The sequence below is a fragment of the Lutjanus erythropterus genome, chromosome 15 (assembly GCF_056507025.1).
Source record: "Lutjanus erythropterus isolate fLutEry1 chromosome 15, fLutEry1.hap2, whole genome shotgun sequence".
Lineage (NCBI taxonomy): Eukaryota > Metazoa > Chordata > Actinopteri > Lutjaniformes > Lutjanidae > Lutjanus > Lutjanus erythropterus.
The window spans coordinates 24,050,499-24,072,499 of record NC_139331.1 but is presented as its reverse complement, the minus strand read 5'-3'; the positions used below and the strand labels follow the sequence as shown (position 1 = coordinate 24,072,499).

The 22,001-nt window shown below is 40.9% G+C and overlaps 2 protein-coding genes across 2 annotated transcripts; one reads left to right on the top strand and one right to left on the bottom strand.

Annotated features, from left to right (window-relative positions):
- The first annotated feature begins 1,324 nt into the window (after window positions 1–1,324).
- LOC146314459 (apolipoprotein B-100-like) lies at window positions 1,325–17,009 on the top strand. Its single transcript, XM_084738246.1, has 26 exons — window positions 1,325–1,436; window positions 1,790–1,828; window positions 2,363–2,475; window positions 2,579–2,724; window positions 3,502–3,649; window positions 4,035–4,187; window positions 4,507–4,631; window positions 5,019–5,104; window positions 5,205–5,655; window positions 5,764–5,878; window positions 6,182–6,328; window positions 6,439–6,653; window positions 6,779–6,998; window positions 7,269–7,427; window positions 7,535–7,738; window positions 7,851–8,018; window positions 8,239–8,444; window positions 8,627–8,791; window positions 8,893–9,023; window positions 9,152–9,353; window positions 9,478–9,653; window positions 9,772–9,947; window positions 10,045–10,166; window positions 10,290–10,663; window positions 10,800–15,496; window positions 15,620–17,009. The coding sequence occupies exons 1-26, from the start codon at window positions 1,382–1,384 to the stop codon at window positions 16,727–16,729; spliced, it is 9,903 nt and encodes a 3,300-aa protein (XP_084594372.1). The 5' UTR covers window positions 1,325–1,381; the 3' UTR covers window positions 16,730–17,009.
- Window positions 17,010–18,161: 1,152 nt separating this feature from the next.
- On the bottom strand, window positions 18,162–21,704 carry LOC146314458 (rho-related GTP-binding protein RhoB). The gene has a single exon (XM_084738255.1). The coding sequence runs from the start codon at window positions 21,545–21,547 to the stop codon at window positions 20,957–20,959; it is 591 nt and encodes a 196-aa protein (XP_084594381.1). The 5' UTR covers window positions 21,548–21,704; the 3' UTR covers window positions 18,162–20,956.
- Window positions 21,705–22,001: the final 297 nt, after the last annotated feature.

Here is a 22,001-nt window from a genome sequence, read left to right as displayed (position 1 = left end):
GTATGTATGTCATAAAGGAGCTAATCTCTGTGGCACTCTGACAGGTGACATGTGAAAAGTTCTAAAATCTAAAATAGTACAAATCTAACTAAGTTTTTCTAAAGTTTCTAATCTAACAATCTATAACTCTATAACTCTATAACTCTTTATATATATATATAATGAAACACTCTTTTGATGTGTGTGTGTGAATGTATGTTACAGGTATTCTGTGCTGACATAGTGCCAATATTTTTATGATATATCTAATATCCTTCCAATATATTTTTCTTCTGTTTTTCTTTCACATAGTCAAGTATGCTTTAAGGCATGTTCTAATATGAGGTAAGTGCAAGTAACCACAAGCTTTATGTGACTTGGGTTTCAGTTTTGCGTCAGTATGATTCATATTGTTCAGCGGTCACTGGGGACAAAGGTTTACTTAACTTTCTGGAAAAGGCCTTCATGTATTTGTGAATGTGTAAAAAGGACACTATGGGGTAACCTCTTTCAATCTAAACATTTTTTTAATTACAGTCATAAGAGTTAGATAAGATGTGATTTAGATAAATACACTACAAAAAAGAAAATTTCCACCCTTGAATCCTGAGTTTCACCTGTCCGTAATCATTTATCATATTCTCAATATTAAACCATCCATTTAACGTATTCAAAGGTGTATAAAGTGTGAAACGACAATGTGCTAACAAAAACTTTAGACAATTTCAGTAAAGAACTTCCTTTTGAATTGGTCAAACAGTGTCTTTCAACATAAAATCACACGTTTTAAAAAATGAAAACCATGACAGTCACTTGAGTTGCAGACAATACTTTTGAACAATACTTTTGAACAATACTTTTGAACATTTTTTTTAAAGTAAATTATATCCCCTTGCTTTGCTGATACAACCAAATTAGTTGACTTGTGTTTCACCCTTTGAGCAAACAAGCAATCAAAGTTAGTGATTCAGGATATATGAGCTATTATATGACTATAATCTGATTACAAGTGTTTTTTTTTAGATACATTTGATTTCCTTTAATGATCGACATTAATATATTTATTTCTCCATTAAAGCACTGCTAATATCTCAAGAAAACCACCCCAAATAATAAAAGAAGAGCCGAAGAGGTAATCTGACATAATCACACAGCCCCCACCTCCACCTCCACCCAGTGCTGACAGACAAGTCCTGGTTTGTTAAACGTTATAACCTTTGGCCTGCCACAAGGACTGCTCAGACTTTGGAACCAGGGCAACACATTTGCACGTCCTGGTGATCACATACAGTAACACTGGAGGACTATAAAAGCCAGAGGAGCGGCGCAGAAGAATTAGTCTTCACTGAAAGAGGAGGACTCTCCTTTACTTCAAGGCTTCAGGAGCTTTACTGAGCCCATCATGGGGGGTACCAAGCTCTGCCTTTTGCTGCTGCTGGGCACATACACACTAGCCCGTAAGTATTATTATTTTATTTGGAAGCTAATAGAATTTAAGGATGCAGTGTTGTATGTGTAACTCTATCTGAGAAAAAAAAAAGTTTGTACATGTTAAAATACGATAATGTGACAAACTTAAGTGCTGTTTAATAGCAGGTTTGGTACTCAAGCATTCATTTTGCCATACTAGTTGTGATTTTCATACAGAATTTTGAGCTAAAAGCAAAGAATAAATACTTATTAATGGTTTAATCATACTTGTAAATACTGGGTTTATATAATTTAAGTATTCAAATGTTCTCAGTTAAGTTTTAGTGTGAATTATGGCTTTTAAAAATGTCAAGCAAACAATTTCTTCTCTCCTTCACAGAGCAAGATGTGGGAAGTGCTGAGGAACCAGTTTGCTTTTGTAAGTTGTTTTTTTAATCTTAACATTTTTTTTAAATAACTGTTATAAGATGTGATTTACTTAGACAGATATGCGACAAAGCATCATGTTTCTTGGAATTACAATATCAATTTAAATATTTAAAGTTTATAAACAAAACAAAACAAAAAAGGGAAATACTGCAGCTGTTAGATATTATGTTTGTACATTATTATATTCTCATCTTTCAAGCACTCAGCAAACATCTTGGTGGGTGACTTTCATATTATATTTATATTTATATTTATATTTATATTTATATTTATACATATTTGATAAATTGTCTAAATAAAATTTTCCATGGCTTAATAGTCAGACTGTTAAACCACTGTCCTGCTGTGAGTACCTCAGTGCTCTTACAGGCAGTTACAATACAGTGAAGTGAGCAATTTTATTTACACCTGACATTATTTAGGTGGAAGTAGCCCAAACATAAATACACAAGGAAAGACAGACAACCTAATATGTGCACATTAACGTTACAGTGCTCTAACTGATGTTTCCAACACTTTTTAGTGGCCAAAAGATTCAAGAACTTCAGACGATTTGTGTACGACTACAAAGCTGAGACATTTAATGGCGTGAACGGAGCAACACCCAGCCAGAGCGGCCCTGAAGTCTCCTGCAGAGTAAGTCTCACACAGCCCCCCGATCATTACTGCAAACAAAACAGTGTTGTGACCCTGAATAGAAAACAGCTGTACTGAAGGAAATGTTTAATGTCCTGCACAGGTTGAAGTTGATGTGCCCCAGACCTGTAGCTTCATCCTCCGCACCACAGAGTGCTCCATGAGGGAGATCTCTGAGGTGGATTCAGACGGTAACATAGTGTATCGTCCTGTTGATGGAGCTGAGGCTTTCGAAGCTGCCATGGCCAAGTAAGTTGTTAGGTTTCTGGTGAACATGTAGAACTCCATGGAGTCAGATCAGTCTCAATATTAATGGACGCACACAGAAGGATTCACAGTAACTCTCTCCACATAAATATTTTTCTTTGGGCACAAAATAGTTATTATTGCACATAAATATAAAGCAAATGAAAAAAATAAGGTTAAAGTCATAATATGCTATGCTTTCTTTAAAAAAAAGAAAAGAAAAGACAATACGTAGACTCAAATAAACATAATCCCTTTTGATCATCACTTATGACCCACTTATTTTCTCATTATTTTGCTGTGTTAAGTACAAATCCTAATGATTCAGCCTTAAACATTTGTACTTCTGATGCACACACACATTTCTTGTTTTGAATAAATGTAGTGGAAATCTTACGGGCTTGTTATTTGTGAACTTAAGTGCATTTTCAGCAGAGGATTATCTGTAGGCAATCAGATGGCTTCTTCCACTTCAGCCAATCACATAAGTGTAGATTTGAAGTATGGTTTGACATGATCACAGTGCTACATGTAGGTTTGTTTTACATTTAAATACAATGATAGCTATTTCTGTGTGCACTGAAAACAAAATACATCTGTGACCGCTTCTGTGTGCGTTAATGGTGACAGTGACTCCATAGCCAATCATCTGTATTAGTATTTAGTCTGCAATGGAAATTTGAGGGCTGCATGTGCAGAAAAGTGGCCAAAATCAAGGAAATAAATGAAGAGTAAGGGCTACATTGCAGATTGTAAATGTTGTTCTGTCCACGTCAACAGGAATGCCCTGAAGATCACAGTTGAGGGACAGACTGATGTCAAACTCTACCCCGAGGATGATGAGCCTGTCAACATCCTGAACATCAAGAGGGGAATTGTCTCTGCTCTCATCGTGCCAGTCATGGAGGAGGAGAGGAACAACAAAATGGTAGGTGCCTTAGACTGTTTTATTGCTTTGTTTTCATTATTTACTGAGTTACCACATAGACTCATACAGAGATAAACAAGTTGCACAATGAGTAGATAAGCTGCCCCAGTCGCAGGTGATAAATGACTCTGTAACATCATGTTCTCACAATGACTATCTTCAGCTGCAGGTCAAAGTCCTAGATAAGTTTATCTTTTTGATGGCATCATCTGCCCTCATAATGGGGGGCAATGTGTCTGATCAATTGATAATCAGGTACAGGGAAGGTGCTAAAGGACAAATAACACGTTTACCATGCTCTTCAAACTTTGTATTTTTTAAATTGGTTCCAACAGCCTCTCATCTTTTTTTTTTTTTTTTTTTTTTTTTTTTTTTTTTTTGTTAGGCTACCGTGCATGGAGTGTGCACCACCGACTTCGCCGTCAACACCAGAGAGGACATCGCCACTGATGTGACTGTCAGCAGGGATCTCGCCAAATGTGATGAGTTCTTTGCCCGCAGGCAGGAAACCAGCCCACTGGCCCTCATCACCGGCATGGTAAGAGAGCAAGCACCAACCTCATACTGTCATACTGTCAAACTAAAGCCAGGATTTGTTAGATTGGGAATTAGATTTGGAAAAAGTTTTAGCACTCACTTCCAAGTAGAGGACGGTGAGATTTATTTTAATTAAGGAGCTATAATTTCATGGAATATATCTACTGATGGATGGATTTATAAAGCCAGCAAAAGAACACTTAAAGGCAACCTATGTGAAAACAAAAACATCAAATACATCTTCAGTTATGCTATTTATTTAGCTGTTTTCCAGCAGTCTGCTCTAACAGAACACACTGATTTTGTCTTTCTCCCATCAGAACTTCCCTCTGTCCAAGATGATCAGCAGCACCCAGACTTGCAACTACAAGTTTGACAACCAGAAGAAGCACATGACCAGTGGGATCTGCACAGAGAAACACATCTTCCTGCCCCTCTCCCACAAGTAGGTTTTAAAACAATGAAGCATCCATAAATAACAAAGTATCACATTTACAGAGTGTTTCAGACTCTATTAAAGTGACCCATTTCAAGCATCAGTTTTGTCATGCTAGTTGTGTTAGCTGTGATGCTATTTAGATATTTTTTTAAATGCATGATAATACCAGTTTCTCATGTCACAGAAAAATATTTGATCTTTTTTATGTTTGTATGAGCATTTAATTGCTTGAGCTCTAGCAAACATTTCAAGATTTTGTGCATTGTTTTCTCCTAACTGGTCCATATTTCCAAAACATTCCAAGCAGACTGGTAGAAATCGCTAATGTCAGACCTAGTGTCATTTCCTATGGTGATTAATTTGTTGAAATCAACTAATTTCCTCTGCAAACAGGAGTGAATATGGAATTTCTTCCATGGTGAAGCAGACTGTGACTCTGAGAGAGACTTCCAAGATCAATGACAGAGTTTTTGAGCGCAGTGAGTATTTCAGTTTTTTAAAACAGTTTGAAAAATATCCAAATATTCTCAGTATGCCAAACGTGTCAAACCTTTCTGACTGTGGATCAAATCTGTGCAGATGAGGGCAACCTCAGGTATCTGTCCATGGACGTTGCTGACGACAAGTCCCCTGTGCAGACCAAGGATGCTGCCATCAACACACTGCAGCAGCTGAGCACCCTGTCACAGACCACTGAGGGCGAGCAGCGTGCAAGCCTCTTCCACAAGCTGGTGTCCGAGCTGCGTGGCCTGAAGGCTGACATCCTGGGATCCACTGCCGTCGAGATGATGGACATGAACTTCTTTCTGACGTGGCAAGCTCTGGCTCAGTGCGGCACCCCAGAGTGCACCAGCGCCATGCTGAAGGGTCTCAGGACCTTTGACGAAAGTGCTCTTGAGGTCGATGCTGCCGTCTACGCCCTGGGACTGCTGCCTAACCCATCCCGCCTCATGGTGAAAGACATGCTGGCTATGGCTGAGTACAAGCAGAGCAAACCCATCATGTATGCCCTGAGCAATGTGGCCAGGAAGTAAGTAACCTACATATCATCTCTTTTTTTATCTGAGGAAATTACTCAATACTGTAGTAGAGTGCATGGTTTCTGTTGCAAATCACTAATATCTAACTTTGTCACCAGACTGTACCAGGCTGAAGGTGTCACTCCTGAGATCACTGCTGTCTCTGAGTTCATGGCTTCTCTCCTGGGTGCTGACTGTGCTGGAGAGAAAGATCTGACCTTCCTGACCCTGAGGGTAATTAGCCAGCTTTGAACATAAACCCCTTATAAAAGTACAATTTCCAGTTCCAGTTCCATGTTTGCTCTAAGGCAAGGATTCAATTTCAAACTGCAAGGATTAAAACATTAAACTCCTTTTAATCACTAAACTTGAATTTATTAAACTGAGATTAGTTTTAAATTGTAAAGAGAGCTCTACTTATTTTTAAATCTGGATTCACACATTTTAAACCTAATTTTGCTAAACTCTGATTAGAACTTGATTAAATTAACCTTTATAGGTAGAACCCTGTCTAAATGTCTATATTATTCCATCCAGGTTATTGGTAACATGGGAGATGCAATGGAGGCTGTTGACCCTGCTATAAAGACCACCCTGCTGAAGTGCATGAGACAGCCTGCAACCACACTGTCTGTGCAGCTGGCTGCCATCCAGGCTTTCAGACGCATGTCTGTGACCGATGAGGTAAACAACAGCACACGCCACAGACGGACAGTATTCTGGTTCCTTAGTTTTATAGTGTGGAGTTTCCTGAAATACAGTGACAAACAAGTTATTGTTGTTTTTCTATCCAGGTTCGCTCTAACCTCCAGAGGGTCAGCCAGTACCCCAAGGGTGCTGTGCAGAAGCGCCTGGCAGCTTACCTGGTTCTGATGAGAAATCCCAAGGACAGTGACATCGACAACATGGTGAAGAAGCTGCTTACCCAGGAGCAGAACGTACAGATCAAGTCCTTTGTGACCTCCCACATCTACAACATCATTTCCTCCACTGATGCAGAGACCCAGAAGTAAGAATTAAGCACCTTTCAACTGACAACACAATTTATACTTTGTGTCATGGAAATACTGTGCAGATTTAGCCACCTGACTACTTATATTCAGCTGATTGTTTTAAATTTCACTACTACCCTAGGCTTGGAAGGAAGATCATGGATGCCCTGCAGGACACTGAATTCGTCACACATAATGAATACACCACAAAGTCTCGCAACTACATGCTGGGCGTGGCACAGGAGAACATGGCAGCCAACATCCAGGGCAACATTATCTTTGATCCCAGCAGCCAGATGCCAAGGGAGGTCATGCTGGAAACTACCCTGAAAGCCTTTGGTTTCAGCATGGATATTTGGGAGGTATGTATTACTGCAGGCCATAATAATCAGTAATTTATTGCTGCTTCAAATTGTAATTTTACACTTAGAAGAAACACTAGCAGAGAAACTTTTATTAATGACAGCAGAAAACTACAATCAACTACAATCATTGCTGCATTTTTCTTATTATTATTTGCTGTTTACTTTTTTTGGCAAAGCTAAATCAAGTTTAACAGCATTTATAAGAGAATTACGTGGCCTAGATTCAGACTTAAACACACTAAACCCACGCGCTTTTTTTTCTGATAGGTTGGCATGGAAGGAAAGGGCTTCGAACCAACCATTGAAGCTTTGTTTGGAAAGAACGGGTTCTTCCCTGACACCCTGACCAAGACTATGTACTGGGCTGTCGACAACGTACCAGTGCTGAATAAATTTGTTGCTTCCCCAGACACAGAAGAAAGAAGGGTATAGCTTTTGTTTCATTATTACTGTTAAACACTCTTAACCAGCCATCAGGCTGAATTATCATTTCCACCAATTCCGCCACAACTAATACAACTTTTTTCCAAAAGGTTCCTGAAAATCTTGTGAGAGAAATTGTTCGCAACTTCAACAAGCTGGTGAAAGATCTGCAGAGTCAGGAATCCCCAGAGGCCATGGCCTACCTGAGGATCATGGGAGCTGAGCTTGGCTACATCAAGGGCACTGAACTGAGGTTTATTGCTGACAATGCAAAGATGTATGCCGATATTTTCATGAGGATCTTCCCTGCCAAGGTACTTTTCTTTACTCTTGTTATCCATTTAATGTAATGCTTGTCTGAAAATGTCCATCTTTTTTTAACACAATGAGAAAGATTTCAAAGTGTCTGTTGATTCTTTTTATCAGGTCATGGCTAGCATCATGTCCAGCACTGACAATGAGGTCTTTGCCCATTACATCTTCATGGACAACAAATTCATCATGCCAACAGCATCTGGAATGCCTCTGACATTTGCTCTGTCTGGTACCTTCACTCCTGGTGCTAAGGGAGGCCTTCGCATGTCTCCAAACATGGTATATTTACCAACTTGTCATCAACCTATTTTCAATGCTATATTAAAAAAGTCAATTATAGTTCTTTTATTATGATATAGTATTGAAATAGTTCTCAAAATGTCCCTATCATCATAAATTCTAGCACTACTCTTGTTGTTGGAGATTGTAGTAGTTGTATGTGTCATTCCTGACTCTGCAACCTATTTAATTTCATGTGATCTATGTTTCTTGTCAACAGAAGGAGCTGATGTTCATGCCCTCTGCTGGAGTTGAGTTTGTGACTCGCATGGGAGTCCATATCCCCGAATTTGTTGTGTCCGCTGTGGAGATGAGCACCAACATGTACCACGAGAGTGCGCTCAATGCCAAGATCACCATGGAGGAGAACCAGGTCAAGCTTTCCATCCCTGCCCCACAGGGCACCACAAAGTTCTTCAGGATCAGGTAACACATAACATAAAATAAAATAGAAGTAAGCAAGTAGCTTTCATAGTAGATGGCACATGTTTTTCTGATGTATTTGTTTAGTGGTACAGTGTTTCAACATGTGGCAACATATGTGATGTTTATTACAGCAAGTCAATAGATGATCAAAACTCATTCTGCTGTTTTTAAATTTAAAATAGGAATAGAGTGAAGATTGTCGGCAGTGATTTCGCTTCAGTGATCCCACACAGAATGGGTGATGCAAGCTGCAGTCCTCTCTTCTCTGGAGTCAGATACTGCACCAAAACACTCTATGCTGAGACTGGTGATCAGACTCCTTACTTCCCCCTGACTGGGGAGACTGGGTAAGTTGTTTTTTTGAAGAATATGTCATTATTTTGTCAATTTTAATATCACTGATTGCACAATGTCAGCAGAGACTTAAACTTTGTTCTTTTGACATTAGATTTGATTTGGACATCAAGCCCTCTGATGAGGTCTCTGAGTACACAGCCACCATCGCCTACAAGCTCCTCAGTGAAGGAAAGGACGGTCGCCAGAAGGTTGATTCTTTGAAGATGATCCTGAGAGCTGAGGGTATGAGCATCTTATTTGGATAAAAAAAAAATAGATAAACTACGTGCCATAACTTCCCTTTTCATTTTAAGGGGTTACATACAAACATCAATAATCAAGTTGTACTTTTTCTAACTTTGTGGCTTTAGGTGCTCAGCCTACCGAGGCTACAGCCACCATGAAGTACAACAGGAACAGGAATGTCTTCACCACCCAGTTTGAGATCCCTGACTTTGATGTTGAGGCCGGTGTCAAGATTGGCATGACTGACAGCAGTACCAAAGGCAAAGCCATTACAATCGAGTTCAACAACAAGAATGTGCCCCAGCTCTCTCTGATTGGCCGTGCCAAGTGAGTCAATACAAACAAAAAACTTGTTCAAACACACTATCAAAAACTATGTACTCATTTACACGTCTTTATGCAATTTTTTCAATATGCAAGGCTTGAATGGATTATTTTTTAATAATCACAGGCTTCAGGCCATGACTGATGGCATGATGGAGATTCAGCTGCTGGTCCCCTCACTCAGAACTGATGCCACCATTACTGCTACTGCTATGAACAACGCTGATGGACTCACCATGGAGATCAAAAGTGATGTCAAGTTCCCAGAGACCTCTTCCATCCAGGCAGTCACATTCAAATATGGTGAGTCTGATTAAGAAAATAGTACTAATGGACTTTGGAGACTGATCATTTCACGCATTTGCCAAACACTGTCTCAAATTTAAAAGTAAAAAAAAATGCTCAATGTTTTGTATATCAGGCGAAGACCAGGCTGAGGTTCAGCTGATGTCCAACATGAACGCTGATACTAAGATGCTGGTGCCTTACACTGAAGCTCTCCAGGCCTGGCTCAGGCAGTTTGTGGAGGATGTCATGGACCAGCAGGTTGTCAAGACTGACATGAAAGTGCGTCACATCTTCAACAAGGCAGTTGAGGTGAGAAGAATATAACCACTGTAACTATTTTAGCAGACCTTGACTTCATTGTAGTTCTTTCAGACTAAAGCATAAGATTTTGTTGGTTTTTCATCAGGCCAGCAATATCTGGATGGACAAGATCTCAAATGATGTTCCCTATGTTGAGACTCTGAGGAACAAAATGGCAGATATGGATATGGAGATGCCCTCCATGCCTGAAAACCTGTTCATGAACATGTAAGTAAACCCTGCATTGGATAATAATTATCATTTACATTTGTTTCATACGTGCCACATTTACTCACCAGTTAAATGTCTGTTATGAATTTATTAAATATTCTGCTTTCATCCTTTCCCCAGGGAAAGCACGTTCAGATACCAGTTCAACCATGACCGTTTGACCATCAGCATTCCTCTGCCTCTTGGTGGCAAATCATCTGAGGAGCTGAGGATACCTCCAGTGGTCACCTCCCCAGCCATCTCCATGCCTCAGCTGGGCATGGACTTTGCCTCAAAGGAAATCCAAATCCCCACTTTTACCATCCCCTCTGAGTATGATCTCGTCCTGCCTCTGATGGGAATGATGGAAGTGTCTGCCAAGGTCAACAGCAACTATTATGACTGGGAGGCAATGGTGTCTGCTGGTAACAACACTGCAGATTCTCCTAGCTACTTCGCCAAGTTCAGCATCATGGCTGAGAGTCCAATCAAGGTTCTGTCCTTCTCAACTGAGGGTAATTTAATGTTTATTATTTTCTTTAATTAGAGTTCAATTATAATAATTATAAGCAATTATAACTTTTTTAATACAAGAGAAACAACATAAAAGTTGACATTAATTAATATTTTACTGTTTTGTCTTTTTTAAAGGAGCCACAAAAGTCATCGACACAGCTGATAAAACCATGAAGTTCAATATTGATGCTTCCCTGAACCACATGCTCATGAATACAGGCTTTAGTGTGCTGGAAACCATCGCTGTCACAGACAATGTGATGTCAACAGGAAAGTACAATGTGTTCGCCACCTCCCCTATGGGTATGGAGACCTCTCTGACTATCACCACCCAGGCTGGCCTAGACTCAAACATGCTCTCTGGAGATATCAACACAGACGGAAGTGTGACTATTGGCCCCATGAGTGCTAGCACCACCTACCTCCACACCTTCTCTGTTGAGCCAGCAAAGAAAGAAGCAAGAATGGAGAGCACACTGAGGGTGAACTCTGAAATCCTGAAGGTTGCAAACAAGATCAAGGCATCATTTGCAAATGAGGAGCTTCTGGTTGAGTCCAACACCAACATGAACAGCGACCCCATCAAGCACACCACCAAAATGAGCCTTCGCTACAAGGATGTCAAGCTCACCATGCAGTCTGACTCTGTGACCAAGGCTGATGAGCGAATGCTTCGTAGCCAGATGGAGTTCTCTGCCTCCGATGGACAGGCCAGCCTTAGGATTGAGAATCAAGCTGATGACACCAATAACCGTGCTTACTCTTTGCTGACTGGGTCCCTGAACCCCTCAGGCTTGGAGATCAATGTTGATGCCTCCATGAACATCTTTGCAAGCCTTGCCTCTCACAAGGCAACTTTGGCCCTGAACTCGAATGGTCTGACCACCAGCTGCACAACAACTGCTCAGTACAGCCCGATGACCTTTGAGAATGTTTTCCATGGTGGAGTTGATACCTCTGGTGCCACCATGTCCCTCACAACTAAGGGAGCCATTAAAGACAACAAAGCTGAGCTCAACGTTGAGGGAAAGCTTGCAAGCACAGAAGTGTATCTCAACGGTGTCTTTAAGGGTAACCTGTTTGACATGAACACCAGGAACAGAGTGAACCTCAGAGTGAATGAAGATGGCCTGATCCTCTCCAACAACATTGTTGGATCTCTCAATGAGATGAGGACCGAAAACACCCACTCACTGTCTCTCGCGATGAGATCTTTTACTCTCCGCTCCAAGACTGACAACTTCCTTAATGACAGGAACTCCTACATGCATGACATCACAGTCACCATGGAGCGTTTCACTGCCTCAGTTATTGTGAAGAATGACCTGAAGATCATGGACATTAACTTTGTGAATGATGCCCAGCTCAAGGCAGAGCCCTACAACATGGAGCTGACTGGAACAATGATGGGAGTCTTCTCAGAGGAAGAGCTGAAGCACACTTATGAAGTCAAGTTTGTCGACATGGTCCTCTCTGCAAAGTACAACACCAATGGCAAACTCCTGGACACTCACATGACACACACCACTGATATGGAGGTTGCTGGTCTGAACATGAAGTTCGACAATGTGCTTAACTTCAACTCACCATCTCTGCGTCTGGAGAGCACAGTCAAAACTGTTGCTGCACCTTTCACCCTGAACATTGATGCCATTTTCAACTCAGATGGTACAGTGTATCTGTACGGACAGCAGAGCGGCGAAGTATATAGCAAATTCCTCCTGAAAGCAGAACCCATGCTGTTCACACAGTCATTTGAGCACAGAGCCTCAACCACCCATGAACTGGAGGGTAGACCCACTATCAAGACCAACATGAACAACAAATTCAACAGCATGCTGAGCCTCCAAGAGCAGAGTGTCACACTGGAGATGACATCCAAATTAAATGAGCACACCTTTACTCAAGAAATGAAGGCCTATAACAATGAAGAAAGAATGGGTATCGAGATGATGGGAGCTGCCTCAACCCCCCTCTTCAGTGATGCCAGTCAAGATTACACCATCTCTGGATTTGTGAAATATGACAAGAATGATGACAGCCACTTCATCCAGATCCCATTCATTGAGCATCTGCCTGCAGTTATTGAGAATGTAAAGGCCACAATGATGAGGCTGATGGACACCAGCATTGAGATGCTGAGAGACATCAACACCAGGTATGAGATCAGTGCCAAGTTCCAGAACAAAGTGTCAGAACTGAAGGAGGTCATTGACAACTTTGACTTCAACCTGTTTGTCCAGGACCTGAGAAAGTTTATCAACTCAGTGGAAAACTTTATGACCAACCTGACAGCCCAGTTCCCAACAGAATATGTCATGAATATGTTGAAATCAATTAAGGAAACTATCATGGATTGGATCAAGAGGAACAACATTGATACCAAGTTCAATGTAATTTATGCCAAAGTAGAGGAGATCCTCTCCAGCTATGAGGTTGAGAACATTATTACAGCCATCATGGATGAGGTTGTTAAAATTATGAAGCAGTATCAGGTGAGGGAAAAGATTCAGTCTGCATTTGCCACTCTCAGATCAATTGATATCCAGCCTGTGGTCAAAAGAATCATGCTACCTGTTCAGGAGCTTATGAATGAGGTGTACTCCTTTGACTTCAAACAACTGATTGATGACATGAGTGACTATGTCATGAGATTGGTCCAGAAAATCAGATCTTTTGATTATGACACATTCACCATGGAGCTGAAAGAGAAAATGATTGAAATGAGCAAGATTCCCTCCTTTGGAAAACTCTATGGAGAGTTCAGAGTCACCTCACCTGATTACACACTCAAGACCACTGCTGACCTGGAAAATACCACAACTACATCAGTCACACCAGAGTTCAAAATTAACTTCAACTCAGAGGCTACATCCTCTTTGAGAGTCCTTGCCTTCACTGTGGATGCCAGTGCTCATTTTGCTGCACCCAGGATGAACCGTCTGTCCATCACTGAGAACGTCAAAGTTGACCAGTCAAGCTTTACACTTGACCACAAGGGCTCCATGACTCTCTATGGCCTGTCAGCTCAAGGTTCTGCTGAAACAATTGCAAATGCCAACACCGAGGCCTATGTTGCAGAACTGGTCAACAATGCTTTCTTTGCCATGGAAAATGGAGCTTCTGCTAAAGTAGAGACTGGCTACAAACATACAATCAACATGCCACTCCTCAACATCTTCAGCGAAACATCAATGAATCAAAAGAACGTTTTCCAGCTTGAAGATGGCACTGCCCGTCTGACCATTAACAATCTGGCTGATGGAAAGTATGCTGTTCGCGACTTCTCAGATGAGGCAACCCACAAGAGTGACATGGAGGTGAGCATGGATCTCCACACAGCCAAGGTGACTTTCACTGGAGCAACAGGCAGCACCAACTTCAAAATGAGCCAGAATGTGGATGCCGATATCTGCATTTTCCGCCATGTAATCATTAGTGCCAAGGTTGAGACCGAAACACCCGTCATGAAGGACAGCATTGCAGAGGTCAAGCTCCAGGCTAAGGCTGAAGACATGAAAATCGATTTCACCGCCTCTCACAATGCAGAGCTAGCTGGACCAGTGGAGGGAACTCTCTCAAGCTCTGTGCTTGCTTCAGTCACACCTAATGAGCTCGTGTTTGACACCAAGAACAAGGGAAATGCCAAGGTTGCCCTTCCATTCAGTCTGTCTGGAAAGACAGATCTCCAGAATGACATGTCTTTTACCCTGAACTCTGAGGTGCAGCAAGCAAGCTGGACAGGTCTTGCGCGATTCAACCAGTACAAATACTCCCATTACTTCACGATGGATAATGGAGAGAGAGAAATTAACATCTTTGCCCAGGTTAACGGCGAAGCAAATCTGGATGTCCTGAAGGAGCCTATCACCATTCCTGAAATGACTGTGCCATTTGTTGGTATGAAGACACCAAGTGTAGAGGACTTTTCACTGTGGGAGGAAACTGGCCTGGGCAACCTCCTGACCACAACTCAGCAGACACTGGACATGAGCTCCAAGCTGAAGTACGTGAAGAACCCTGAGATGATCACCATCAACATTAATGTGGATCCACTCATCAATATCATTAATGCCAATGTCAAGACTCTGCACAAGAACATGCTCATCGGCAAGGACAAGGCTGCTTCTATGCTGGCAACATCTTATGACAGAGCAAGGGCAGAGTATGAAAAATACAGCGTTGAGTTGCCCAAAACCATCACAGTCCCTGCCTACAAAGTTCCAGTAATGAACATCGAGGTGTCCACATTCACCATCCCCGTGCCTGACTTCAGTCTCATCACAATGCCTGCTCTGCATGTTCCATCTGCCCTCAGCAAACTCACTGTTCCAAAAATCACACTGCCCAATATTCAAACCATCAACATCCCTGTCATGGGTGATCTGACCTATGAGTTTGCCATGAAAACAGCAGTGATCACACTCAAAACTGATGCCAGCATCCTCAACCAGGACAGCATCGTTATCAAACTTGATGCTTCCTCATCCTCTGAATTTGAAATTCTGACTGGAAAGATTGAGGGCAGCAGCAACGTGAACACAGTTGGAGGATTTAAAATGGCCTCTGTCGTGTCTGTGAAACACCCACTGGTAGAGGGAAACCATGACAGCACCATCTTTTTGAGCTATGACAACGTGGATGCCTCCATCACCAACTCAGTAAAGTCCAATCTGCCTCAGCTGACCATGGAAGTCTACCAGGAGATGACTGGAAATCCAGATGAAGGTCTTGTTGTTTCTATGTCCTCTCCATCTGCAGGACACATTGCACTTCAGATGCAGACCAAGCGCCCAGCACAACTGAAAGCAAGACTCTATGGTCGCTACCCGGTAAGAGAACTTTTCCTTACTTGTTTGCTCACAAATGACCTTTGATTGTGACTTAATGTAAACAGTTGTGTGTATATATGTTAGTAACATGTCTTTTTGTCTTATCTTTACCTTTTCCCACAGTCTGAGCCCTCAACAGACATTGATATCTTGGGTCTGAAGAAATCTGTGATGAACTCCGAGAAGCTGAACATTCAGACAACCTGGAATATGGAGATGCCTTATGAGGTGATGATGCAAATGAAGGAACAGGTGCCCGCAGTCATGGAAATGGTGTCTGATCCTGCTGTCAGCGCATACTACACCATCCACAAAGGTGCTAGAGGCCTTGGGCGTTCTTTTGAGGAGGCTAAAGAGCAGGGTAAAGTGATGTTCAAGAGAGCTGTTGATAACCTTGCAGCCGTAAATCCTTCCAGTGTTATGACAACTGTCACAGATAAGACCATTCTGATCCTCAGAGAGTACCAAAAGAAAGTTGAAATTGTTCTTGATGCTGTTGTTAAATTCCTGAGGGAGACCAAGTTCCAGATCCCTGGGTATGAAGAGAGGCTGTCCGGGCTTGAGGTCTACCAAAAATTCAGTGCTTTTGTTGCAGATGTATCCTCAGAGGCTGTTGAAAAGATTCCTGAGTACTTTGCCTCCATGTTTACAGCAGTGCATGATTATTTCAGAGCCATCGAATTCACCATCCCTGGCTCTAACCACATTGTCAATGGGGGAGAAATTCTTGATGACTTGTTTGTAGCTTTGGGGAGAATTCAGGACCAAGTGATTGTCACTGTGAGGAAACTGGGGGATATTCAGCTGGAAGACATCATTAACAAATTCTCTGAGTTCATGCAGTTTACCATTGAACAAACTGAGAGGTTTCTCCAAACCATTAAATCTCAGAATGTAGAGGGACTCACCAACTTTGTGACTGATGTTTACAATGATGCCATCAACTCACGTGTTTTTGCTGATGTTGTCAGACAGATTGAAGAGATCCGCAGAATTGTTATGGAATATGTAAGAGTTGTGAGAGCTAAACTTGAAAATATTATGGCTGACATGTCAACTGAACAGCTTCAAGCTGACATCCAGTCCTGGTTTGACTTGATGGCAAAACGTGTTAACGCCTTCCACAACAATGTGATTCAGACACTTAAAGAGAAAAGCAGAAATGTTGAACCATTTGTAAGAGTAGGTGACAGACAGATGGAGGTTGACATTCCTTTGCCATTTGAGTTCTAACTGACCATGGCTAACAGTGTTTGTATTGACTGTGTCTGTTATGTAACCATTTAAGACAACAGTAAAATATATTCTATCAAAAAATACAAAGCTGCATACCAACAAGTGTTTTCTGTATCCATGGTACTTGTCTCTCTACTCTTTTTTTCAAATTATTAATTTTGTTTATGTCACCATAGACTCCCAGTTGTTTTGATCCCACTGTGCTCCCTTTATGTCTTGTACTATTTAAAAAAAACAATATGTGGCTTTCAATAAAGACAGTTTGTACCGCAAACAACTCCGCATTTCTTTTCTTTAACATTCAAAGGCTTATAATATTAAGAGTGTTAGCAAAGGTACTATGGTAGATTTTTATACACAGGTAAAACATTCTTGGTGTATCGAACCCATAAAAATAGAATTACTCATTGTAAAAAAAAAAGAACTAGACTACAAACTGAACATTGCAGTCACAATGTGGTATAATTTTAAAAAGCTCACTATACACCCCTGCCATATGCCCTTGAGTCATTTGTATCCTCAGGTCTAAATTTAGCAGAGACACAAATAACTTCTGGGACGCACAAGCTCTCTTATCATAAAACAATGAGAATAAGTATAGCTACTGAGTCATTTTGACAGTGGGTAACAATAGGAAAACATCCTAAAATGTACTCTCCGTTTGGAATACATTAATACATTTTTCTCAATGACAGCTATGTGTTATCATAAGTGGTGTTGCAAAAAATATTTAGGTCATTTACCTCAGCAGAAGTAGCAATATAATATTATAAAACCACACCATTGCAAGTGCTTTTAAATTATTACCTGAGTACAAGTACTTCAGTATATTAACTTAATGTACTTTAAGAATCAGAAGTGAAATAGCTGATAATACAGGAAAAATGTCCCTTTGACTAGTATATTATTGAATTATTGCTGCATAAATAAGCACTACTTTAATGTTGTACATACTGCTGGATACTTAATTCTATAACCATTCATCCTACTTTATAAACTCATCATGTTTTGTATTTAAAATAGTAATCAGCTGTCTGCTAACTATAATTGTCAGATAAATGTAATGCAGTAAAATATACAGTATTAAGAATTAAGTATCGCTGGAATTATTTAAAATGTAAATGTAAAGAAAATGTATAGAACCAATAATCATGACAATATGAACTTAATAAGAAATGTTTATGTTAATTCTTCAGTCATTGTTTGTATTTCAATGTGTGTAGATGCCTTAAAAGGCCATTGAACGTATTGGCAGACATCTTATGTTATTTATTATGAGAAGGGGGCAATTAGTGTTATATGGGATTTTTCTACTCTGAGCTTCTTTGTGAATGAATACGTATTATTTTGATAAACAGTACAGAGCTACAACATCACATTATGTACTTGTCTTTCGTGTGGAAAAAAATGAGGCAAAAGAACGGAAAAGTAGAGGTGGTGACACACATTGATTCTTTTATTGACTTTCCCGTAACAGTACCACTTGTTCCCTTACATTCAGTATTGTTTTTCCTCACAAAAAATCCATTGTTGCCAATCCACCATTCAAACCTAGAAATCATGTCAACACATTAACGTGGTCATAATTTGATGAACTCTTACAAATACTTTTGGCACATTTTCAGCATTGCTGTTCTCCATGATTCCATAGTTAGTTCTTTTTCTCCTAAAACCCCCAGTAAAATAAAGAAAAAAAAGAGAAAAAGTGCACTGTCTGATCAGTGAATAATAACCTAACAACATTGGAAATCAGAGGCACATGAAGGGGGCCAGTGTGGGAAAATTAACCAGTCCAGCACAATGCATTCCTGTCCTGTAAGTCAGCAAAAAGCCCAGCAACAGAAGGCAGGGAGGAATGTGACTTTTACAACATTGTAACTCTGGTTGGATTTATAAAAGATACTCCTTTAAACTCTTTTTTATTTTACTCACTGAGAGGCAGAAAAATCACATATTTAAAGCTAAATTGAGCATTTTTTGTCTCCAATTATCACTAAAAGAATAGCTCTGATAATAGTGGATCCACCAGTATTTCCAGTGTAGCAACAGTGTGTAACTGATGTTCATAGCTGTCATTTAAACAAGCTCTCCCACCATCATATAAGAGAACAGTAAAACAACACTTCTGTGGACATCAAACATGAGCTGAATTTATTACACAAGTATGAAAAATAAGCTCAGATACGTTGCTTTCTGTTGCTAACTTCGAAAGCTCCAACAATATTTTGGACCAAATAAACTTGAGGTACATTCACAGTCATAACGGAAGACATTAAGTGTGTATTTTGTGGCTCTCAATCAATCACAATTCAGTTTTACTGCTGTAAAAATACTTTAAACAGCTTCAGAAAAAAAAAAAAACACTCTTTACATTTAGTTTAGTGTTTTAGTCAAAATGGTACCCTTTGTTTAAGTTTGCATAATTATTATAAGATTGTGGTTTTTTGAAAACCAATCAGAGCACAAATATCCTCTGAAATTTTCAGTTGCCATCAGATGGCTGAATCCCATGAGAGTGTGCCACTGGCTCACAGAGCTCTGACAAAGCCCTCTCTTCTTTTCATGACACTAAGAAAATGTGTTCATTGAGCAAAGTGCTCACATGCTCCAGCATCTCACATACTCAGTCTTAAAAATCACCCACATAACTGGAAATTAAGCTAAATTTAAAAAAAACAAAAAACAAAAACAAACTGGTTTCTGGGATACCTGGATCTCAGAGATCAGAAACATGGTGACATATACTGTATGTGCTTTAAATGATTTGGTTCAGGTGAGTTGTAAGTAGGGCTGCATCTAGGATTATTTTCACTATCAATTAATCATTTAGTCTTTAATAAGTCAAAAAAAAAGTGAAAAATGCTCATCACAATTTCTCATAGCCCAAAGAGGCGTCTTCAAATTGCTTCTTTTGTCCAACCATCAGTCCGAAGACTCTTCATTTACTGTCATAAACAACAGAGAAAAACATCAAATCCTCTCATTTAACAAGCTGAAACCAGCAAATGTTTGACATTTTTGTTTGACAAATAACTAAAGTGTTTTTTTAATGATAGTTGGAAACTTAATTCTTTCAATCGACCAATCGATTAATTGACTTATTGTTGCAGCTCTAGCTGTAAGGAAAAGACATTTCCTCCATTTTCTGGTTGGATTATTTACAGGCTACAATGCATCTGTGTCATTTTTTCCTTCACCGTTTCATAATCCATGCTCAAAACACACCTTTGTCATGAGGGTCCTCCCAAAAATGAGTCACTGTTGCCACCAGGAGGCATATAAGTTGGGGCAGAAGCAGCATGCTTAGCAAACCTTAAAGTAAAAGATATTTCTGATAACAGTTTGTACACTTGACTGTAAGAAAATCTCCACCTGAAAACTTGCAAAATACACTGGTCAACATGGTTAGCCCTTTACAAGACTGGTCAGTGTGTAGTCTCTCTGGCCTGCTGTATGAACACTACCAAACTATGTAATACTGTGAAGTCAAAAAACATGCTGTTTAAGATGTGGTAACAACTAACAAACCTGAGTCCAACTCATGAACTGTAAACATAAGCTATGTCTTTATTCAAAATGGCGTAAAACATCAGAAGAAACTACACTGAACACCACCCTTACACCGACTTGTACTCTTTATAAAACCTTCTGTGAGTTACTGTAGTGTCCATGTGCTGTGCAATAATTCCCCCAAACTAAATACAGTCATTTTACAATACAAAGTGGACAAATAACGAGTGCAATTTGTTAACTGCTTTGCTTATCACAAAGTATAGCCTTGGCAGTGAGGCAGTGGCCTATGCAAACATTGTGAAACACAAAAAGTGAGCAATTGAAATCTTGGCTCGAAAAAGCAGGCCTTTTGGAAAGACCGTGCACGTCCACATTAGGAGAGGGCGAATGAGGCGTCCACTGAAATGTAGCGCTTTGTCCTTTTTACCCCTCCACCTGTCAGACTGGGATCATGTGACCCACAAAGGACATGCCGTAACCAGCGCCTTTCAAACACACACGCACACACACACACGCACACACCGATATCAGATTATTATCGAGTCGGTGTGTTTAAAACAAACTTATTGTGTCTGCAGTCACAGTTCGTTTTGGTTCGGCCAAGGTCGCCCGATTACAGGGGAGTCTCCACGCCGTGGCCACTGCCCGTACATGTTCAGACGTGGATCCCAGCGGAAAGTCTGCGTGTCATTGTCTCCAGACTGCGTCGATTCACATCAAAACACAGCATTTGAGACAGCTCCCTGAAGGTGTTTTCCGTTTCTGCAAGGCCGCCCGTGTTGCGGTCTCGAACACCTCCCAGATCCCCTCCTTGGTTTTGGCTGAGCACTCCAAATAGTCATATGCGCCAATGCGCGTGGCCATGGCCCGGCCATCCTCTGTTTTCACTGGCTCCAGCTTCAGTCGGGCCAGCTCGTTCTTTACGTTCTCGTCGTTACGCAGATCCTTCTTGTTTGCCACTAATATGATGGGGACATTGGGACAAAAGTGTTTGACTTCCGGCACCCACTTTTCGGGGATGTTTTCCAGCGAGTCCGGGCTGTCCACGGAGAAGCACATCAAAATGACATCGGTGTCCGGGTAGGAGAGGGGCCGCAGCCGGTCGTAGTCCTCCTGTCCGGCGGTGTCCCACAAAGCCAGCTGGACCTGCTTGTTGTCCACTTCTATGTCCGCCACATATGTCTCAAACACAGTGGGAACGTACACCTCAGGGAACTCGTCTTTGCTGAACAGGATCAGCAGACATGTCTTCCCACATGCGCCGTCCCCCACCACCACAAGTTTCTTGCGTATGTCTGCCATTCTCGCCTTTTTTCCAGCTCTCGCTTACATGTAGCGCCCGAAAGTCTTCGATGTCCTCACTCCCACCGCTTTTATAGTCTAAATGAGGCTGGACAGACGCGTCCCGTAAGCCGCTCCCGTCTCCCAACTCCAGAAATTTTTACCAGTAACCAGAGCGATCTCTTTATAAAGCGCAGGGTGGTTTCCTAAATATAGCAATCCAATCGGAAATAGGGAGGTGAGCTCACTGTGTGTAAAGGAAGAGGTGATTGGATCTCATCGGGTTTCCTTGTGGAGAGGAGGGTCATGGACCACGAGGACCCACCCGACCCAGACACAGCAAAAACCAACCTCATCTAACTGCATCATGATGCGTTACACCACATTTTCTTTGTACTTCTCATTTAACACGACTCAATGGACCTCTTGTCATTAAAACGTATGGACTATATCAGGCCAGAAACATTGTTTTGTT